This window comes from Dendropsophus ebraccatus, chromosome 9 (assembly GCF_027789765.1).
Source record: "Dendropsophus ebraccatus isolate aDenEbr1 chromosome 9, aDenEbr1.pat, whole genome shotgun sequence".
Lineage (NCBI taxonomy): Eukaryota > Metazoa > Chordata > Amphibia > Anura > Hylidae > Dendropsophus > Dendropsophus ebraccatus.
This window is the reverse complement of record NC_091462.1, coordinates 116,310,779-116,333,701: the sequence shown is the minus strand read 5'-3', so window position 1 is coordinate 116,333,701 and position 22,923 is coordinate 116,310,779. Positions and strand designations below refer to the sequence as shown.

The following is a 22,923-nucleotide window of genomic DNA, read 5'->3' as shown; positions in this document are numbered from 1 at the left end:
AAAGAGACTTTAACACCAGTTTAAATAGAACTGCACTTATATACAATCAGGCTAAAGCCGAGACCCCTGTGCTACACAGCGTGTCCCCCAGAAACATGTTGTATGATACACACATACACACACGGTAACTTTACCTACTAGCGAGTTCAGGCCGTCCGCCATATACCTACTAATCACCTGAATAATCAGGAACCAATATGTGTGTGTGGGGGGGGGGGGGTGCGTCTCATGGGCGTTTGCGGTGTAGCACAGCAGCTTACAATCTTATAAACTATTTACACATTCAAATAACAAGATAACAAGACAAATGGGTGAGTATGCTGTGATGTTCCTGTCACAGACAATAGCCCTGACTAACCCATCTACAGGCCCAATATCTGTCCCAGAAAGGTTAGCATTAGAGATGATCGAACAGCACAAAATCTTAGGTTCTATAGAACTGGAACCTTCTCGAACCTTCCGCATTTGATTCCTGATGCCTTCCCAGTCCGTGGGGAAGGAGGAGACAGCTTGGGTACCGCCTGGAATTCCGGGATTCTGCCTAGGCAATAGGTTGCACCTGGGCTGTCTCTTCCTTCCCCACGGACCAGGAAGGCATCAGGAATCAAATGCTGCAGGTTCAATAAGGTTCGAGTTCTATAGAACCTAAGATTTTGTGCTTTTCGATCATCTCTATATAGCATGCATGCTACTAACCCAGGTCTCCAGTAGATGGTTACTGAATGAGCGGGTCCCTCCGGTCACAGATCTGTAACAAAGATGGCGGTCGTTTCTCTCCACAACTGGAGTGGACACAGTTCCTATAGTATCTCAGCAAATCTACCAACAGGACCAGTCACAGACTAGTATAGCTGCTCTCCACAGAAGCTGGGAGTTCTGGAAGATGCTTCACATAGATGGCCTCAGGTCTCTCCGTCTACATCTACTATACCAGCTGTCTCATCAAAATGGCTGCTCCAGGCTTCCCTCAACTGCTCTTTCTTCCTCCAGGTCACATCTTCCAATTGTCAGATTCATCTCATCATTATACCGCTCACACACATCATTATATCTCACATATATCATTATACCGCTCACACATATTATTATACCACGCACACACATCGTTATACCTCACACACATTGTACCGCTCCCATATATCATTATACCGCTCACACACATCATTATACCACTCACACACATTATACCACTCACACACATTATACCACTCACACACATTATACCGCTCACACACATTATACCGCTCACACACATCATTATATCTCACATATATCATTATACCGCTCACACACATCATTATATCTCACATATATCATTATACCGCTCACACATATTATTATACCACGCACACATATTATTATACCACGCACACACATCGTTATACCTCACACACATTGTACTGCTCACACCTATCATTATACCGCTCACACCTATCATTATACCTCACACACATCATTATACTTCACACACATTGTACTGCTCACTTATATCATTATACCGCTCACACCTATCATTATACCGCTCACAGATATTATTATACCGCTCACACACATTATACCGCTCACACACATCATTATACCGCTCACACACATCATTATACCGCTCACACACATCATTATACCGCTCACACACATCATTATACCTCACACACATTGTACTGCTCACTTATATCATTATACCGCTCACACACATCATTATACCGCTCACACACATCATTATACCGCTCACACACATCATTATACCTCACACTTATATCATTATACCGCTCACACACATCATTATACCGCTCACACACATCATTATACCTCACACTTATATCATTATACCGCTCCCATATATCATTATACCGCTCACATCTATCATTATACCGCTCACATCTATCATTATACCGCTCACACATATTATTATACCGCTCACACACATCATTATACCGCTCACACACATCATTATACCTCACACACATTGTACTGCTCACACCTATCATTATACCACTCACACATATTATTATACCGCACACACACATCATTATACCTCACACACATTGTACCGCTCACTTATATCATTATACCGCTCCCATATATCATTATACCGCTCACACACATCATTATACCGCTCACACACATCATTATACCTCACACACATTGTACTGCTCACACCTATCATTATACCGCTCACACATATTATTATACCGCACACACACATCATTATACCTCACACACATTGTACCACTCACTTATATCATTATACCGCTCCCATATATCATTATACCGCTCACACCTATCATTATACCACTCACACATTATTATACCGCACACACACATCATTATAACGCTCACACCGATCATTATACCGCTCACACCTATCATTATACCGCTCACACACATCATTATACCGCTCACACACTTCATTATACCGATCACACATATCTTTATACCGCTCACATATATCATTATACCGCTCACATATATCATTATACCGCTCACACCTATCATTATACCCTTTCCACCAAACCACAGTGCACTTTACATGCTGGTTAGGAAGTTAGTCCCTTGGGTGGAGGAGGAGTCTTAGCTGAGCTTTGGTGATGAGAGGACGCAGCTCAGATACCTCTCCACACGGTTGGTGGACAGAGCCTGCTTACAAACCCCTTTCTAAAGGCACCACACACACTGTGTGATGCCCTATTAAGCCCTTCAGAAGAGGACTAGCCTACAGATAACCTCAACCCAGGCTGAGGACTAGGAGTCACTACAGTGTATGACAGTATCCACAAGAGAGCCAAAGAGCTAGGAGCTGATCCGGGTGAAGCAAAGTTACTAAAAGGTATATGAACTCCATCTGGCAGCGCGGGTGTACTTAGGAAACCCTAACCATTCCGCTCATCCCAGGTAACAGGGTCTGGGGCCTGTGTCACCCATTGGTACGGTTCTGCCAAAGCTAGTGGGCATCAGGTGGTTTCAAGACTATAGGAAAGGTCAATACACAGGCACAGGTTGTTGCTTCTTCTTCCTCAAGTATTCTTCTATGCACTCCAACCTCCCGGCAGAGCACATTACTACATGGGTTGAGACTCTCACGGCACTCTCCTCTCTACTACCTCAGTACAACTCTACTACATCCTACTTAGCACTTATCCCACAGATCTGGTGGTTTTATGTTCGGGTATTTATTGGAACTTTATCAAGTGTATTTAAGTTCCGTTGTATCACCTGCTGCACATTTACAAAGAGTAAACCAAGTCAATGTTATCACCTGAGTCTGTGATTATTCGCCACCACCTGCACAGCATATACACCGCAACCTTGGGACATCTCCCCTCTCTGTGGGTGACGGGTCCTATCATCGGGGAGGGTCATTACACCGCTCTGACCACCTGTCTACACTATCCCAATGGACCCGGCAGCAACCCGACAGGACACCGACCACAGGGGAGAAGGATACAACCGGTATATTTCAGTCAGTATTGTGGTCCTCATATTGCAACCAAAACCAGGAGTGGATTAAAAACACAGAAAGGATCTGTTCACACAATGTTGTAAATGAGTGGATGGCCGTCATATAACAGTAAATAACGGCCATTATTTCAATATAACGGACGTTGTTTTAAAATAACAGCAAATATTTGCCATTAAATGACGGCCATCCACTCAATTTCAACATTGTGTAAACAGAGCCTTTCTGTGTTTTTAATCCACTCCTGGTTTTGGTTGCTATGAGGACCACAATACTGACTGAAATATACGTAGTGTGAACCCAGCCTAAAAGCAGGCGTGCCATTACACCTGTGTGCCCACCTGGCACTAGCGTCACATGACAAAACCCTTAAGGTCCGGCTGTATCTCGGCCATCCACCACAGGAAGTGGCATCAGACTTCCACCTAGCAAGTGACCGGCCGTCCCACCGCTATAACATCATGCGGGGGCTGACCACACATACAGCAGGTGGGCTCAGGTGTTTTACTAGGACACTTGTCACGGTGGTCAGGAGCGGCACCACCCACCCTCAGACACACTGGCACTTGGCCCTGTAGAGGGGAGCACAAGGTGTGGGGGCAGGTGCGGCAGAGGAAGGAGCACAGAGTCCAGCACTTTAACAAGGAATGGCTTTACTTGTAAACTTCAGTGCAATAAAGATTAAGGCTAGGCTTACACTATGAACGGCCGTTGTTGTGCAATATTACTGTTTACATATAGTGTGGACCTAGCCTAATGAAGGAAACAGCTGGTACAGGTGTGGGTTGCGCACACATCAGAGAACTCATTGTACGCCTGTGGCCGTGGCTTCCAGCACAGGGAGCGCATGTTAGAGACGCCCCAGCCCCGGCGCACAGCGAGTTCTCTGATGCATGCGCTGCCTAGGGATAGGTCAGGACACCCCCAGGCAGCCGCGCATGAGCCGAAGGACAGTCTGATACTGAATGAGAAGAGAGGATCGACGGGGGAAGGGGTTGTTACAAACAATGATTTTTTTCTTTTAAAGAAGCGTCTAGACCAGTGATTTTTAACCAGTGTGCCGTGGCACACTAGTGTGCCGCGACACATGGTCGGGTGTGCCACGGAGAAAGTTCCCCAAACTACAGTATGGTGCCCCTGTGAAACAAGAGAAAACAATGGGGGAGAGAAGCAGGGGGGAGAGAAGTAGGGGGGAGAAGTATGGTGGAGAAAAGCACTGGAGAGAAGCAGGGGGGAGAAGTATGGTGGAGAGAAGAACAGGACAGAAGCATGGGGGAGAGAAGCACAGGAGAGAAGCAGGGGGGAGAAGTATGGTGGAGAGAAGCACAGGAGAAAAGTAGGGGAAAGAAGTATGGTGGAGAGAAGCACTGGAGAAAAGTAGGGGGGAGAAGTATGGTGGAGAGAAGCACTGGAGAGAAGCAGGGGGGAGAAGTATGGTGGAGAGAAGAACAGGAGAGAAGTAGGGGGGAGAAGTATGGTGGAGAAAAGCACTGGAGAGAAGCAGGGGGGAGAAGTATGGTGGAGAGAAGAACAGGACAGAAGCATGGGGGAGAGAAGCACAGGAGAGAAGCAGGGGGGAGAAGTATGGTGGAGAGAAGCACAGGAGAGAAGTAGGGGGGAGAAGTATGGTGGAGAGAAGCACTGGAGAGAAGCAGGGGGGAGAAGTATGGTGGAGAGAAGCACAGGAGAAAAGTAGGGGGGAGAAGTATGGTGGAGAGAAGCACAGGAGATAAGTAGGGGGGAGAAGTATGGTGGAGAGAAGCAGGGGGGAGAAGTATGGTGGAGAGAAGAACAGGAGAGAAGTAGGGGGGAGAAGTATGGTGGAGAGAAGCAGGGGGGAGAAGTATGGTGGAGAGAAGAACAGGAGAGAAGCAGGGGGGAGAAGTATGGTGGAAAGAAGCAGGGGGGAGAAGTATGGTGGAGAGAAGCAGGGGGGAGAAGTATGGTGGAGAGAAGAACAGGAGAGAAGCAGGGGGGAGAAGTATGGTGGAGAGAAGCAGGGGGGAGAAGTATGGTGGAGAGAAGAACAGGAGAGAAGCACAGGAGAGAAGTAGGGGGGAGAAGTATGGTGGAGAGAAGCACAGGAGAGAAGCACAGGGGGAGAAGAAAACAGGCCCAGGTTTCACACTGAGTGAGTATAAATACATTTAGAATCTATATTATTAACTATCTGTATAATATGTCCTGTTTTAGTGTCATTTTGTGCCATTTTGGTTGCTGGTGTGCCCCGGGATTTTTTAAGCATAAAAAGTGTGCCGCGGCTCATAAAAGGTTGAAAATCACTGCTCTAGACGAGGAGATAAATGAAAAGTTGCTATTGCCATGGTAATTGCTTTTATAAATTTTCTGTGAATATTGGTAATTGCTTTTATAAATTTTCTGTGAATATTGGTAATTGCATTGCGTTCGTATTTATATTCTGTGCAAGTTTGTACTGAAAGACCTGAGAACGATTAACTTTGAGCTCAGCTGAGAAGATGCGATCAGCGACATACGAGCGGATTTTCACTCATTGTTTCATCGTTGCCGCGTTTACACCAGATTATCACTTGAATTGGAACGATTTAGCAATTTTTTTTGCACGTGTAAAAGGCCCTTTAGTCTAAAACCTGCCCTGCTACCGCCTCCTCACCTTTGTAGCAGAGTTTGGCTGTTCCTCTCCCAGTTTGAAGCCTCCTTGACAGATGTTTCTGGCTCAGGTAATGACATATAAGATGATGATGATTCTCACATGTCTGGTATCACTGGTTATCAGACGTCTGACTATAATCCTACAAATCCCTGACTGTGCGAGTGCTAATGGACCTTGTGGACCTGATGAGCGTTCTCACAGACACTTAGCTGATTTACTTTTCTTTTCTGTTCACTTTACATTTTGTTGAATCTCTTAGTTTAATTTCCAGCACTCATTGCTGGAACGGGGAAGGAACGTTCTGATCGGATTCCCTGAGGGTCAATGACCGACCCTTCCTTAGCTCAACCTTCAGAGCAGCGATCCTAATCTTGCTGTCCCAGTTTTGTTTGGGGTAATCCCCTTGGCTGATGCTGAGGACTTTTGCCGACACCTGGTGATCTGGACAAGTGTCCGGGAGACTGAATCCAGGATCTCCACCCCAGCCAGGGACTCTCCCACTTCTCCTGGATGATCTGGGACATCTATCTCGGACCCATCGCCTGTCCTCCTGGGTGGAGACACAAACGGTGACATCATCAGCATACGCCACCCCCCTCAGACCCCATCTGTGTGTAGTTACGGGGGTGGACTGGGACGTTCTTTAGTTTTGGGCTTCTCCGGCATTGGTTGAGGTTGCCCACCGTCCACCATACTGCCCCCTGCTGGGGGATCTCATACTCTGCAGTGATGAGCAGCCCCTTCTGATACCAGCCCAGCGGGGGATGCTGGGAGTTGTAGTATCACAGACCGGCTGCTGGTTGGGCAGAGCTGTATTGGTGTCTGGGCCGTCGCTCTGTAGACTCTCAGACTTGGCCCCAGTGTTTAGTCTGTGGACGCCGGGCCGAGTTCCCAGACACTTGGACACCAAACTCTCATTACATCACATTCTGCAGAACATTCTCCCCGCACCCCCGGCCTGCAGCACATTATCGACTTAACTGTGTGGGTGCCAGTGCAACTCGAAGACCCGCTCAGTTGTGTATCTAAGCCTATGATGTGTGATACTGCCTTCAGAGCTGTGTATCTAATCCTATCATGTGATACTGGCTCCAGAGCGGTGTATCTAATCCTATGATGTGGGACACTGCCTGCAAAGCTGTACATGTAAGCATATGATGTGTAATACTGCCTGAAGAGCTGTGTATCTAAACCTACGATGTGTGATACTGTCTGCTGAGCCATTGTACAAAAATCTATTGTGTGGTATTGTCTTATATATCTAATCCCATCCTGTGTGATACTGTCTGCTGTGGTGGTGTATCTAATCCCATCCTTTATGATGTCTGCTGCGGGGCTGTATCTAATCCCATCCTGTGTGATACGTTGGCTGCAGTCAGGGCTGTATCTAATCCCATCCTGTGTGATACGTTGGCTGCAGTCAGGGTTGTATCCAATCCCATCCTGTGTGATACGTTGGCTGCAGTCAGGGCTGTATCTAATCCCATCCTGTGTGATACATTGGCTGCAGTCAGGGCTGTATCTAATCCCATCCTGTGTGATACGTTGGCTGCAGTCAGGGCTGTATCTAATCCCATCCTGTGTGATACATTGGCTGCAGTCAGGGCTGTATCTAATCCCATCCTGTGTAATACGTTGGCTGCAGCCAGGGCTGTATCTAATCCCATCCTGTGTGATACGCTGGCTGCAGTCAGGGCTGTATCTAATCCCATCCTGTGTAATACATTGGCTGCAGCCAGGGCTGTATCTAATCCCATCCTGTTTGATACGTTGGCTGCAGTCAGACCTGTATCTAATCCCATCCTGTGTGATACGTTGGCTGCAGTCAAGGCTGTATCTAATCCCATCTTGTGTGATACGTTGGCTGCAGTCAGGGCTGTATCTAATCCCATCCTGTGTGATACGTTGGCTGCAGTCAGGGCTGTATCTAAGCCCATCCTGTGTGATACGCTAACTGCAGTCAGGGCTGTATCTAATCCCATCCTGTGTGATACGTTGGCTGCAGTCAGGGCTGTATCTAATCCCATCCTGTGTGATACGTTGGCTGCAGTCAGGGCGGTCTGGCTCAGCAGGTGTCTCTGTAGTGATGATGAGGATGGGCTGGGTGAGTCCGGCCCCTGGGGGCCCCTCATCTGAGCAGGAAACAGGTGAAGAAGGAAACACAGGAAATCCAGAGCGGAGATCAGAACCGACCATTACTAACCCTACGGGTGCTGGGAGTCCGCTATCATAGGCCGCATACAGATGTAGCAGAGCTGAACCTTGTAGTACTGCCAGTTACAGCACTATGTATAACAACAGATGAGATACACAGGACTGTACTAAGAGATACACCCAGCTCTGCTACATCTGTATGATCACAGTGATCGCCCTATGTGATCTCTTCTGTAAGCTGTGCACGATCACATCATCCGTCAGCTTCACGAGGACCCACACTATGTACCATACATGGTGTGAACACGGCTCCATGAGACAATAAGTCCCCCAGATGATAATCAAATCCTGGCGCCGGGGGCCCCACAGAGCGATTATAAGGAGACTGACATCCATCTCACACAGCGCCCCCTCCCCCATCACTCTCCGACTATTTAACGCTCTAAGAACAAAGAGTAAAATATTCTGTTACCTACTTACAGGGAACCAATCACTCCAAAAATCGCCCTAATGATAAGGAAACGTGCTGGCACATCACTCAGCACGCTTCCCAAACATCCCCCTGTACCCTCCGTGCCCCCCCCCCCTCTATTAGACCGTATTCTTACTTTTATGATGTCCCGCGCTGTATGTAAGTGCCGGGCAAGTAGTCACGGTCCTGGGCGTATCTAGTCACAGTCCTGGGTGGTTGGGATCACTGTAATCACACTCAGAGGGGGCCTGATTGAAAGACCTGCGTTCCGCCAACATCACCCAGGGCCTGCGTTCCACATCGGCGGCGTTCCGATGTCTTCAGGAAGCCACGCATACGTCAGCATCTTCTCCCGCCATACAGCGCATGCGTGGCGTGCTAAAGACAACGCCGCAGCGCCGACGTGGAACGCAGGTCTTTCAATCACGCCCCTCTGGGCGTAATTACAGCGATTCCACCACCCAGGACCGTGACTAGATACGCCCAGGACAGTGACTAGATACGCCCACCATGACTACTTGCCCGTCATTTACATACAGCGCAGGACTTCATAAAAGTAACAATACGGTCTAATAGAGGGCGGCACGGAGGGTACAGGAGGATGTTTGGGAAGCGTGCTGGGTGATGTGCCAGCATGTTTCCTTATCATTAGGGCGATTTTCGGCATTGTTGGTTCCCTTAAATGGGAGGACGAATAATATGAAGAGTCCTGAGGATGAGGATCGGGTAAGAAACATACCTGAAGAGGCTTGAGGATGAGGATCAAGTAAGAAACATACATGAAGGGTCCTGAGGATGAGGATCAAGTAAGAAACATACATGAAGGGTTCTGATGATGAGGGTCAGGTTAGAAACATGAAGAGTCCTGAGGATGAAGGTCAGGTAAGAAACATGAAGAGTCCTGAGGATGAGGATCAGGTAAGATGTATACATGAAGAGTCCTGAGGATGAAGATCAGGTAAGATGTATACATGAAGAGTCCTTAGGATGAGGGTCAGGTAAGAAACATACATGAAGAGTCCTGAGGATGAGGATCATGTTTGGTATATACTCTTTATGATGAGTCTAGAGGACAGGGATCAGGTAAGATGTACACATGAAGAGTCCTGAGGATGAGGATCAGATAAGAAACATGAATAGTCCTGAGGATGAGGGTCAGGTAAGATGTATACATGAAGAGTCCTGCGGATGAGCATCATGTTTGGTGTATACTCTGTATGATGAGAATCAGTATATACTATATATGAGGAGTTACACGGTGCAGACACAACAGCTGATCACTTACAGTCTGGGGTTGGACCCAATTTTCAATTAACCTCTCGGCTTCTGACTCCGTCCATTATCAAAACAAAACACCATAAATCACTGGAGCTGGCGGGAACCCAGAAACCTCCAGATAAGAATACACCAGAGACCCGGGACTGATGTGACTGCTGAGATGCAGGAATACAGCAAAGGACAATGTCTGGTCATATATTTATAGAGGAATTCCCCCCCCCCCTACAAATATTTATTAGACCCTCCCAACCCATAACAATACCCAGTATACGATGTTATAATTTGTAGTCATCTTTTGTCACCATTATTCTGTAATCTGGACAGTCGACTCCATTGTCCAATATAGTTATTTGAGAATTTTACCAAAATCTTCAACCAGTTGATGTATTTCATGCCCCATCACATCAGACCCAGCTCCTCCTGGGTCCCTCTAGGTTAACGTGACCTGTCTGCTGGTTCCTCAGATTCCTCACAGGTTCTGATGGTTCCCATCCATCTTGACACCAGTCATCATCCTCTTTCAGTTGTTCTTGGACTTCCTATGTGGTCTTCTCTAAGGATTAGAGCAGATCTCACGGGATCAGACAAGGCATCGGTCATTAAACTTTTCATTGAAGAATCAAACGGGTTGACTTTTTCTTTCCAAGTGTACCACCCATAATGGACCAATCATTCATTACACAAGAACATCTGCTCTATCAGTACTAGATATCCTAACTCTTTGTACCCATCCTTCTCTACCATCTTACCTATAAAATTGTTCTCTCAAAATTTTTTGACTGTCTTAGATGATGTCATGTCCCACTATGTATAATGACTCCACATTCCATGTGGGTCCCCTTCCAACCAAAGACAACAGCTGGATGGGTCATCTTTGGGCATTAAACTCTTGAGGTCTTTGTAATCTGAGTAACCATATAATCTGAACAGTCAGCCCAACGCGGTTCATTTTTTTTTACCAGAGTTTTACAAAAATCTTGACCCAGTCGATGTATTTCATGTCCAATCACATCGGACCCTGCCCCTTGTTTGTTCCTCCAAGTTGTCTTTAGTTTTGTGTTGGTTCTTCAGACATGAGATCTGATGGTCTCCAAGCATCTTGACAATGATCATCATCCTCTTCCATTTTTCCTTGGACACCTTGTGAGGTCTTCTCCGATGAGCTTTTCACATTGTGCCAAGAATCGACCAAGGCATCGGTCATCACTCATTTCACTTTTCATTGAAGAAGAAAACATTTGAGATGTTGACTTTCTCCCCAAATGTTCCACCCATTATAGACCCATCATTACACGAGAAGATCTGCTCTATCAGTATTGGACATCCTGACTCCTTCCACCCATTCTCTTTCCATTGTTCTTCTCCACATATTACCTCTTAAATTGTTCTCTCAAGATTTTTTGACCCCTGTGCACAGTCGGATCCATCATCCAACTTGGTTCAGTTATTTGAGAGTTCTACCCATATCTTCACCCAGTTGATGTATTTCATGTCCCATCACATCGGACAAGGGATCGGTCATCAAAACATTCCAGAGGTTGACTTGTTCCACTCATAATGGACCCACCATTACACAAGAAAATCTGGTCTGTTAATCCTAATTCTTTGTACCCATTTTCCGTCCATCTTTCTTCTCCGCCATCTTTCCTTGTGCAGGATCTATACAGGAGATCTGTCCTTGATGATATCATGTCCCACCATGTATCATGACTCCAAGCTCCATGTGGGTTCCCAACAAGTAAACAGTTGGGTGGGACATCTATGGGCTTTGACCTCTTGAAGGGATATGTGGCTCTGTGTAGGCTTACTTACCGTATGTACTAAAGTTAGGGAGGGGCTATTGGGGATGCAGGGGGGACTGTCATACTGGGGCTCCACAGGGACCATAGGCTCCTCTATCACATAGTGGAACACCACTATTATCCTGTTACTTATTTGGCATTGTGGCTCTCTGAGATTACTCCATAGACCACAGGGTTATACAGGGCCGGCTGGCTCATATTGATGGCTGATGGTCCATGGTGTACGGCCAAGGACATGGACCATTGGATGGGTTTCGTTTTGCTCATTCACCCTTCTCTCTCGTTCCCGCCCCCCAGTTGGATTTTTCCAACTATTTTTCCCACTTTTTGTGTTTGGCGTTCCCCACCTTTCCTGGCTGGCAGCCTGTACCATCCTGTTATGTGCCGGGGAGGATACACGTGTGTACAGGGCTAGAGGTAACAACCCTGCATCCTGTGCACACAACCAACACATCCCTCCCTCTGGCTCCTCCGCTCACATCACAGGGGAGGGGGGCCCAGGACCAGACGCTCCATATAAATACAAGACCTTAAGTAGCAGCCACACACTAGACAGGACACAGAAGACATGGAGGTAAGGGGGAGCACCAAGCCTCTTATCAGGTGGGGGACTGGTCTGGAGAGGGGTCACCTCAGGACTGGCATATTGAAGGGGGGTTACGTAGGGTGACCAGGACTTTGTGTTGTGTTGCAGGCTGCGGGGCGCCCCAGTCACTCCATCCTCCTCTTCCTCCTCCTGGTGGCCCTAAACTCCGTAAGGGGTCAACTCTCCACTAAGCAGAACGAAGAACCTTGTAAGTTTACTCAACTTCTTATAAGATGGATACGAGATGCTTCTCTGCCAAGAACTTTTCCAACCTAAGGACAGATTGATGTAGCAGAGCTGAGCTCTTCATTTAACACATTAGATTTCCAGTATCTGTGCATTGTGAACAATTGGTCCCCGCATAGATAAGTACTACATCTTCACTTCACTAAGAGTAGGTGGTAGATATGACAAACTCAGCTCTACTACACCTAAGCTTAGACTTTATAGATGCCTATTCTGCTATGTCTGATTAAGGAACTCTGCATATACATCTCTGCTATGTCTAATGAATTGACCTCTGCATATACATCTCTGCTATGTCTGATGAATTGACCTCTGCATATACATCTCTGCTATGTCTGATGAATGTATATACCTCTCTGCCAAGTCAGCTCTGCTATATATCACTAGTAACACTACAGCGTCTGCAATTCTCCTTTTACTACAGACGGAAAACGTTACTCCATCCCAGCTCTGCTTGATCTGACAAAACAGTCTCATTCCTTCCTTTCTTTGTCACAATGATGGGAGTTGTAGTCCTGGATGGGATGTAGCAGAGGCCTCTGTGTGCAGGGATTGTAGCAGAGCTGAGGCTTAGTGTTGGTGTAATGTGATCTCACTATGACCTCATAGTCCTCGCTCACATCTGCAGGACACAGTGCGCGCTGACACAACACGTTCCCTACCTGCGCCCCCGTCTAAAGCCCCCGCCCCCCCACATCCCACCCCCGGGGGACTCACACTTTCCAGCTGTTTTCCTGACCCACAGAACTCACACCTGTTCTCATGGGAAGTTCTCCGCAGACTGTTTGTCAAATGAGGTCATGGCTGGACTGGAGGGATTCTTCATCTTATACTATAGGTTTAGCAGAATTGTAGCCAGTTATCCCCACATCATGTTTAATACCAGTGCTCAATAATATAGTGAGTGCAGCTCTGGAGGATAACATATGATCTAACAGCAGAACAGTGAGTGCAACTATGGAGGATAAGACATGATGTAGCAGCAGAATAGTGAGTGCAGCTCTGGAGGATGAGACATGATGTAGCAGCAGAATAGTGAGGGCAGCTCTGGAGGATGAGACATTATGTAACAGCAAAATAGTGAGTGCAGCTCTGGAGGATAACATATGATGTAACAGCAGAATAGTGAGTGCAGCTCTTGAGGATAAGACATGATGTAGCAGCAGAATAGTGAGTGCAGCTCTGGAGGATAAGATATTATGTAACAGCAGAACAGGGAGGGCAGCTCTGGAGGATGAGACATGATGTAACAGCAGAACAGTGAGTGCAGCTCTGGAGGATAACATATGATGTAACAGCAGACTAGTGAGTGCAGCTCTGGAGGATAAGACATGATGTAACAGCAGATTAGTGAGTGCAGTGTAGTTGACCCTACTAAATATCTTCACTCTTGTGCTTAGCTGCCGTGCCCACGCCTGGGTGAGGTTACCATTATGACATTGTTAGGCTCAGTCTGTTCACCACCATGAGGGTTAACATCCTGTAACCACAACTTCCATCTGACTCCTGAACCATCAAACCAAGTCCAGGAAAAAAAACATAAAAATTGTGCAAAACGAAGCTAATCCCCAACTCATAAAAAGTCATCCTCCAGCACTCAGGAGAGGAAAAACACCCCTGTGGCAGAAACCTCTAGGGAAACCCTGGCTAAAGGATTGCCCTTCCCTTGGGCTTTGAGGTTTAATGCCAAACTGTAACTAATCAAATGAAAATAAAAATCACATTGTCATCACATATGGTACCATACACAAACAGATAAGATTTATAATAATACATATATCATTACACCTGCACCTACACCTCAAGTGTGAAGCATTATACAGACAAGACTGTGAGGACTAAAGACCGCCCCACCCAAAATGATGTCCCCTTTTGCTTAGGGTTCCTGATGAGTCTTGATGTAACAGCAGAGTAGTGAGTGCAGCTCTGGAGGATGAGACATATCTCTGGGCCATGTGACCCCTGTGTTGACCTCCTACATCGGTTCTTGTTGCAGTGTGCTCCACCACTGACCAGTATCCTGTAGATTGTGAAGACGTGTGTGAGAACGGGGATGAAGAGAGCGGCCCATACATCATCTACCCAGCCGGACCTGGCATTGCGGTGCCCGTATACTGTGACATGACCACTGAGGGTGGCAAGTGGACGGTGGGTGCCGGGCTGGGGGACGTTGGCTGCCATTGTTGTACTCTCTGCTGATCTCATCTGTTTGGGGGACAGGTCATCCAGAAGAGGTTCAATGGCTCCCTGATCTTCTTCCGGGGCTGGAGCGACTATCGGTTAGGATTCGGGAGAGCAGACGGCGAGTACTGGCTGGGTGAGTAACAACCAAGATGTCTGCGGACCCTGGGTGAGTGATGGGTAACAACCAAGATGTCTGCAGACCCTGGGTGAGTGATGGGTAACAACCAAGATGTCTGCAGACCCTGGGTGAGTGATGGGTAACAACCAAGATGTCTGCAGACCCTGGGTGAGTGATCGGTAACAACCAAGATGTCTGCGGACCCTGGGTGGTCCAGAGGTGATGGGTTGAGGCTTTATATTCATTAAGGGCATAAACAGACCCACTATGTCCCAGGCTGCACAGCAGAGCATCGTCCTCCCACAGACCATCACTTCACAGCAGAGCATTGCTTCCCCACGGACAATCACTTCCCAGCAGAGCATCACTTCCTCGCAACACGTAACTCCCTAGCAGAGCATCACTGCCCAGCACAGCATCGCTCCCTAGCAAAGCATCTCCCCTCAGAAAAGCATCATGCTGCAGAAGAGAATAACTTTCCAGCAGAGCATCACTCCCTAGCAGAGCATCATTCCCCCACAGAACATAATTCCCTAGCAGAGCAGAGCTCCCCAGCAGAGCATCACTGTCCAGCACAGCATCACTCCACAGAAGAGCAACACTCCCCAGCAGAGCATTGCTCCCCAGCACAGCATCACGTCCTAGCAGAGCGTCGGTCCCCAGCAGAGCATCGCTCATGCCCCCTATGTTTCTCCCTGTAGGGTTACACTATATGTACCTCCTCACTCTCCGGAATAAGTACGAGCTGAGAGTTGATTTGGGAGATTTCGACAACAACATGACCTTCGCTAAGTACGCAGAGTTCGCCATCTCCCCGTATAACATCAATCCGGAGGAGGATGGCTACACGCTGCATGTGGACGGCTTCAGTGATGGTGGAGCAGGTAACAACCACACACACACACGGGCTCGTGGGTAATTCTTAATCATATTCAGATGACTATATACATTGTATTAGATGGACACACAGATTATATATATATATATATATATATATATATATATATATATATATATATATGGTATGACACAGACACTATATATATATATATATATATATATATATATATACACATATATACACACATATATATACACACACACAGTATACATTGTGTTGTCCTACCACGGGTGTTACAGTACTATACACCCCTCGTAAAAGTCTGTACTTGTATGGTGATGTAGACAGTACTACAGTTTCACCACTAGACGTCACCATATTATGTGTATTTGGAAGTTGCACGGCTGAAGGATGTAAGGGGTTATTGTTTCTTTATGTGTTACAGGAATCTGTAGACCAGTAGGAATCAGTCTTCTCTCCTATCAGCTCTCTCCTTGTTTCTTCTGTTGCACTCTTCACCCACTCACAGCCCACATTAGTTGCGCTAGGGAAGTAAGTCACATGGGTACAGGAAGTGTAAAGGTCTCTCATGTAAGACATTGTGGATGATGGAGGCAAGCTATATAGCTCTCCACAGTGGTCCTATTTGGGCCCTGGCCCTCTGCCAGATCCCCGTACTCTCAAGCTAGAGTCTTAGCTAGAACCTCATATGGGAAGGACATAAGACAGTACTCAGTTTTCCTCCCTAATAACGCTACACAGCACTATGCAGTGTTAAACCCCTCTTAGGAGAGGACAAGCCAGAGACAACCTGAACCTATGCCGAGGTTTAGGAGAAGTAACAGAGCAGGACAGTATCCACAACAAAAGCCAAAGAGCTAGGACTTGATCTAGATAGAGCAAAGTTGCAGTAAGCCTAGGATCTCTATCTCACAGCGCGGGTGTGAGCAGGAAACCCTCGGCATTCCGCTCATTCCAGGTAACAAGGTCAGGGGCTTGTGTCACCCTCTAGGAAGGTTCAGCCGAGTCTAGTGGGCATAAGGTGGTGTGAAGACTAATTCAAGGTTAATACACGGGCACAGGTATTCTTCTTTTAAGTATTCTACCTCATCCTCCATTATCCCGGCAGAGCACAGTACTACCTGGGTTGAGACTCTCACGGCATACTCCTCTCTATTACTCTACTTCCTCTTATCACTCAGAACACTACTCAGTCAGCACAACTATATCCTACGCTGTATTCCTACTACAGATTCAGCTACTGTATAGACTAGTATTTGTCCGGAACTATTGTCAAGAATATTATCAAGAGAAAACGTCAGAATTGTGTAACCTTGTGTCAAGTACATATCATCAGTAAACAACAAGCCTATTTAAGTTAAAGAGACTCTGTGATTTTTCCGTTTTCCACCGACACAGCACGTACACCACAACCTTGGGACACTTGCCCTTTCTGTGATTGGCAGATCTGATAGTCCGGGTGGGTCACTACACCACTCTGGCCATCCGTGATCACACTATCCCAAGGGACCCCGGCAGGACACTGACCACAGGGGAAAAGGATACAATCGGCCTTGTCAAATAAAAGCTGGCGTGCCATCACACCACAAAAAGTAACACCCCAAGGTCCGGCTGTATCTTGACCATCCACCACAGGAATGCTGTCACACCTCAGCACCCAGCAGGTGACCGGTCGCTCCTCCGATATAACATCACCGGGGCAGTAGAGGATTATAATAGGGGCGTTTCGGGCGGCAGCCCTGGGCCCTGAGCTCCTGGGGGGCCCATGACCACCCAAAAAGACTTATACTTTCAGTGGTGTACTGTCTCCTGGCTACACTTCCGCCATGATCTGAAAAAAATCACAGTTTTTTTATGGCAATTTTGCACAAATCAGGACATCATGACATTATCTGTCCTGTACTATGAACACCAGGCTAGTGCCGCCATAGTTACAGTGTGTGTGGGGGGGGGGGGGGGCAGGCTTGGTGAGCAGCCTAGGGGCTATGGTAAAGTTAATCTGCCCCTGACCAGGGGGTACACTACAATACAGTATACATTGTATCAAAGGGATATACAGTATACGAGAAGCAGCTGGCTGTAGTACACACAGGGTCCTGTAGGGGTCCAAGTCACTTCTAACGTCATTACTTCTTATCACCTACAGGGGACGCCCTCTCCTACCACAATGGAATGAAGTTCTCTACATACGACAGCGACCGTGACGTCTATCTCCAGAACTGTGCCTCCCTCTCCTCCGGAGGCTTCTGGTACAGGGCATGTCACCTGGCTAACTTGAATGGTCCTTACCTGCGTGGTGCTCACCTGTCCTACGGCAGCGGCATCATCTGGTCTCAGTGGAGGGGTCTGTACTATTCTCTGAAGAGCACCGAAATGAAGATCAGACGGCAGTGATGTCCCCCACCCCTGATGGTGACAACCATCACACACGAAGATGGTGGATATTCCTTAACATGTAGCCTGAATCTTGAAGCTTCCCCCCCCCCTTCCCTAGATGTAGACCCACTGCTGGCTCCTCCGCTTACCCCTATGCTGACCCCCCCCCCCCTCCCGCTTATTTCTCCACTGGTTCCTACACTGACCCATCTGCTGACTGCTCCACTGACCCCCTGCTGACTATTACGGGGACCCCTTCACTGACCTCTCCACTGAACCCTCAGCTGACCCCTCTGCATGTCCCCGGCTCCTTGGTTTTATGTTGTATCCCCTGAACTTGTATTAAATCTTCCCCAATATCAATAAACAGTAATACCACAAGACTATGGGAATTACTCTGCAGATTATCATAGAGAAAGGTATGGCAGTGTACCGACTCCATAGCTTTGTATGGTCTCTAGTGTGGTGCGGTATATAGACCATGTATTTTACTGGGACTGTACTGTGGACCTGTTGTATCAGTGTAAGGCCTTATTCACATGGCCCGTAATTTTTGGATGTGTATTTCCTTATTAGTGCACATTGATGTCTATTGGGCTATTCACATCCGTAGATTACAAGGATGCAAACCAATGCTGAAAAAAGAAAAAAGTACGTGTCCTAGTGCGGACCCAGATTTGATTGAAATAGAAATCAATGGGATCCGATATTTTTTACAGATTGTAACCTGTTTGGCATCCGTATTTCTATAAAAAAAATATGGATAACTCATAGGTCATTTGGTTGTGTTTCTAAGCAACCACAACCAGGAAGAAGGAGGAGCTGCAGGAGCCACAGGCGCAAACAGAGTTCCCCTTTAGTCCTTGGTGCCGTTCCTGTGTAGTTTGTTTGCAGTTTAACCCTTTATGCTATTCAGGCATTTTGGTGCTCTGGGGGCGGGACTAACCACCCCAGGACACCGATTCACCCCACCAAACCTCCTCATTTACATGTTAATGAAACTGAAGATTTAACTTAAACGGCGCTGAGGATACAGGTAAGAAAATGGCCGTATGGGGAGCAGGTTACACTTTCCCTTTAAATCACCCCCCTTCCCCTTTTCTCATATAAAAAAAAAAGATAAAAAAGAAGCCTAGCTGGCATCAGAAGTCAGCACTATTAAATATATCTACGGGCACCGCCAAGCGAACAGCCAAAAACGGGAAAACACAAACCAAAAACAGAGAACATAGAGACCTCATACAACCCTATAGACATTAAAGAAAAAAAATAACAAAAGACTAAAGGAGTCATGCACATTGTATTACACAGATATACGGTCTACATTTTATGGCTATGTTCACACTGCGTATGAGTCCGGCCGCATTTCATACGACGCCGTACATGTGCGGCTGAAACTACGGGCGTGGGAAAAATAGACATGCGACCGGATGCGTACGAACCGCGAACATACGCCCGCAGTATAGCTATGCTTCCCTAGCTTGTTTCGAAGCGATCTGAGGCCTGTCATTTACTTGGAAATCTTCGCCCCGTAAACCACACAACTTTTTAGATCGAAAAATCAAGTTCAATTTGGCTGAAATAAGTATTCCGTACGGGACCGCATGGAAATCCACGGCCGTGAGTTTCAACATATCCGTCCTCAAACAATGGTCGTGTTCATTTTTCACGGCGCCGTATACGATCCGGCCGTAAGCTCATACGTAGTGTGCACTGTGCGGCCGTATATCATATACTTTCAAGCGAACGCATCAACCTGAAACCTACGTGCGTATATTCGCGGTTCGCACTACGGCCGGAAGCATACGCAGTGTGAACATAGCCTATAGGTGTATACTGATGTATCATATGCAGGGTGTCAGATGATAGATATATATACACATACACACATATATAGTGACCACATGAACATACAGTATACATTGTATGGCCAGGTTCACACTATGGAAGGGGGCAGCAGTTACGTAACAGGAGAGCAGTATATGTGAGAGGAGAGCAGGATATGTGAGAGGACAGAAGTATATGTGAGAGGAGAGCAGTATATAAGAGAAGACCAGTATATGCGAGAGGAGAGCAATATATGTGAGAGGAGAGCAGTATATGTGAGAGGAGAGCAGTATATGTGAGAGGACAGAAGTATATGTAAGAGGAGAGCAGTATATAAGAAGACCAGTATATGTGAGAGGAGAGCAATATATGTGAGAGGAGAGCAGTATATGTGAGAGGAGAGCAGTATATGTGAGAGGAGAGCAGTATATGTGAGAGGAGAGCAGTATATGTGAGAGGAGAGCAATATATGTGAGAGGAGAGCAGTATATGTGAGAGGAGAGCAGTATATGTGAGAGGAGAGCAGTATATGTGAGAGGAGAGCAGTATATGTGAGAGGGCAGCAGTATATGTGAGAGGAGAGCAGTATATGTGAGAGGAGAGCAGTATATGTGAGAGGAGAGCAGTATATGTGAGAGGAGAGCAGTATATGTAAGAGGAGAGCAGTATATAAGAGAAGACCAGTATATGTGAGAGGAGAGCAATATATGTGAGAGGAGAGCAGTATATGTGAGAGGAGAGCAGTATATGTGAGAGGAGAGCAGTATATGTGAGAGGGCAGCAGTATATGTGAGAGGAGAGCAGTATATGTGAGAGGAGAGCAGTATATGTGAGAGGAGAGCAGTATATGTGAGAGGAGAGCAGTATATGTGAGAGGACAGCGGTATATATTTAGATTTTATAATGGGCAAGGGGGTATATTAAACTTTTATTGGGGGGGTTATTAGGGTTTTTTAATACTTTTAAAAAAAATTACAATTTTTATTTTACAGTAAACGGTACTTTTTGTAAAAAGTTTTACAGTAAAACATGCAATCATTAGATTGCATATACTGATCTATGCTATGCCATGGTATAGCATAGATCAGTGTTATCGGCAATCTGTACATAGAGCCTGCATGAAAGCAGATTCTATGCATAGATAGCCGATACGACAGGATGGAGGTAAGTGACTTACCCTATCAGTACAAGTGATCGGGACTCCCGCAGCATGGCTTTGGGGGTCCAGATCAGTCAGTGACAGGAGCTGGTCTTGTCACTGACTACCTTAAACCCAGCGATCGTTGTGCACTAAAGCTTTTAAGGGGTTAATGACTGGCAGCTGCTGGATCGCGGCTGCCTGTCATTATCTCCGGCCCCAAACACTGATGTGTGCGGGACCGCTCTCACTGCAGCGGTCCCGCACACATCTACAGCCCCTCTGTCAGGAACATGCATTTACATTTCTATTGTACGATCTAACACCCACAGATAAAAAAAGAGAAATAACAAAAAAACTTCTTATCAAAATTATGGGGGATTTGAGATTCCACTAATCACCACATACACCAATCAATAATATATCTTTAGGAAAATCATTAAGAAAACGGTGGGAAGACAAGACAAAATCATAGGGGACTTAATCCCGTTTAATCAAAAATTTATTTAAAAAAAATCTCAAAACCTGGGCACAACCTATGAGAGCGCCCACAGTTAAAAATAATGGTAACCAACAGTGTGGGCAAGATAAATCAGCCTTAGTCTCCTATAATGAAGGGTTCTTCCCATGTGGAACCTGCAGACCATGCAAACAAATGCAGAGGAAAACAGGTAACAGAAGTGACAAATACAGAGGGAACACACAGGGTTAAAATTAGAGAACATATTACCTGCCGGTCCAAGGGGGTGACATGTTGTATTATATGTCCTTGTCACAAAATGTACATTGGCAGAACCAAAAGAGACTTATACATGAGAATAAATGAACATATTTATAATATTCAAAGAGAGTATAAAGGACGCCCATTTTAATAACATATAGCAGAGGTCAGAACGCAGACTGCGGAGGCCAGCTCTCCGGACCCCTGCAGCAGCCCAGTATACCTGTATACTGAGCTGCACTATGCACAGTAACTATGGGTGCTTGTAACGAGTTACTGTGCAGCAGCACTGAAAGAGTGGGAGCCATTGGCTCCCTCCCTGTCAGTCACCCCTCACTGGCCGCAGCAGTCACAAGAGGCCGCACTCTGCCTCTGGTGTTGGCGCTCTAGTGACGTCACTGGAGTGCCGGTGCCAGGACAAGGGGAGAGCGGCCTCTTGTGACCGCTGCAGTGTGGAGAAGACGAGACGCACGGACCCAGGTGAGTATAAGTGTTTGTTTTTTTATGTTATATGCTAGATGGGATTGGGGATCACAGGGAATCTATATAATTAAGGGAGCACACAGGGGGATCTATATACTACTGGGGGAGCACAGGGGGGCTAAATACTACTGGGGGAGAGCACAGGGGTCTATATACTACCGGGGGAGCAACAGGGGGGCTATATACTACTGGGGGAGAGCGCACAGGGAGGTTATATACTTCTGGGGAGCGCACAGGCGGGCTATATACTACTGAGGGAGCGCACAGGGGTCTTTATACTACTAGGGGAGCAATAGGGGTCTATATACAACTGGGGGAGAGCACAGGGTTCTTTATACTACTGGGGGAGCAATAAGAAGCTATATACTACTGGGGGAGCACACAGGGGGCTATATACTACTGGGGGAGCACACAGGCAGGCTTTATACTACTGTGGGAGCAACAGGGGGGCTATATACTACTGGGGGAGCGCACAGGGGGGCTATATACTACTGGGGGCAGTCACCCCCTTTGTACCTGATTTCAAGGGGCCGGTGAAAGAGAAAAAATGCTAGTTTTCCCACTAATAAGCAGCAATTCTGTATGTAAAT

General features: G+C 46.7%; 2 protein-coding genes across 3 annotated transcripts; both read left to right on the top strand.

Moving 5' to 3' along the window:
- The first annotated feature begins 632 nt into the window (after positions 1-632).
- LOC138800573 (dynein heavy chain-like) lies at positions 633-3,236 on the top strand. 2 transcript variants are annotated; one of them, XM_069982344.1, is made up of 2 exons: positions 633-1,051; positions 1,644-3,236. In XM_069982344.1, the coding sequence occupies exons 1-2, from the start codon at positions 897-899 to the stop codon at positions 2,536-2,538; spliced, it is 1,050 nt and encodes a 349-aa protein (XP_069838445.1). In that variant the 5' UTR covers positions 633-896; the 3' UTR covers positions 2,539-3,236. The 2 variants fall into 2 exon arrangements, with proteins under 2 accessions (XP_069838445.1, XP_069838444.1); XM_069982343.1 differs by having other exon boundaries at positions 1,386-3,236.
- A 9,047-nt stretch (positions 3,237-12,283) lies between these two features.
- Positions 12,284-18,547, top strand: LOC138800572 (microfibril-associated glycoprotein 4-like). The gene is made up of 6 exons (XM_069982342.1): positions 12,284-12,366; positions 12,487-12,586; positions 14,621-14,772; positions 14,845-14,941; positions 15,628-15,810; positions 17,935-18,547. Exons 1-6 carry the CDS (start codon positions 12,361-12,363, stop codon positions 18,180-18,182), a joined length of 786 nt encoding a protein of 261 aa, XP_069838443.1. The 5' UTR covers positions 12,284-12,360; the 3' UTR covers positions 18,183-18,547.
- The last annotated feature ends 4,376 nt before the right edge of the window (positions 18,548-22,923 follow it).

What these genes read in the sequence shown, in the direction of transcription:
- LOC138800573 (XM_069982343.1), top strand. Translation starts at nt 884, where the DNA reads ATGCTTCACATAGATGGCCTCAGGTCTCTCCGTCTACATCTACTATAC. An exon ending in GCTCACACACATCATTATAT is followed by an intron (nt 1,052 to 1,385) that starts CTCACATATATC and finishes ACATCGTTATAC; the next exon opens with CTCACACACATTGTACTGCT.
- LOC138800572 (XM_069982342.1), top strand. An exon ending in TAAGCAGAACGAAGAACCTT is followed by an intron (nt 12,587 to 14,620) that starts GTAAGTTTACTC and finishes TTCTTGTTGCAG; the next exon opens with TGTGCTCCACCACTGACCAG. An exon ending in AGACGGCGAGTACTGGCTGG is followed by an intron (nt 14,942 to 15,627) that starts GTGAGTAACAAC and finishes TTCTCCCTGTAG; the next exon opens with GGTTACACTATATGTACCTC.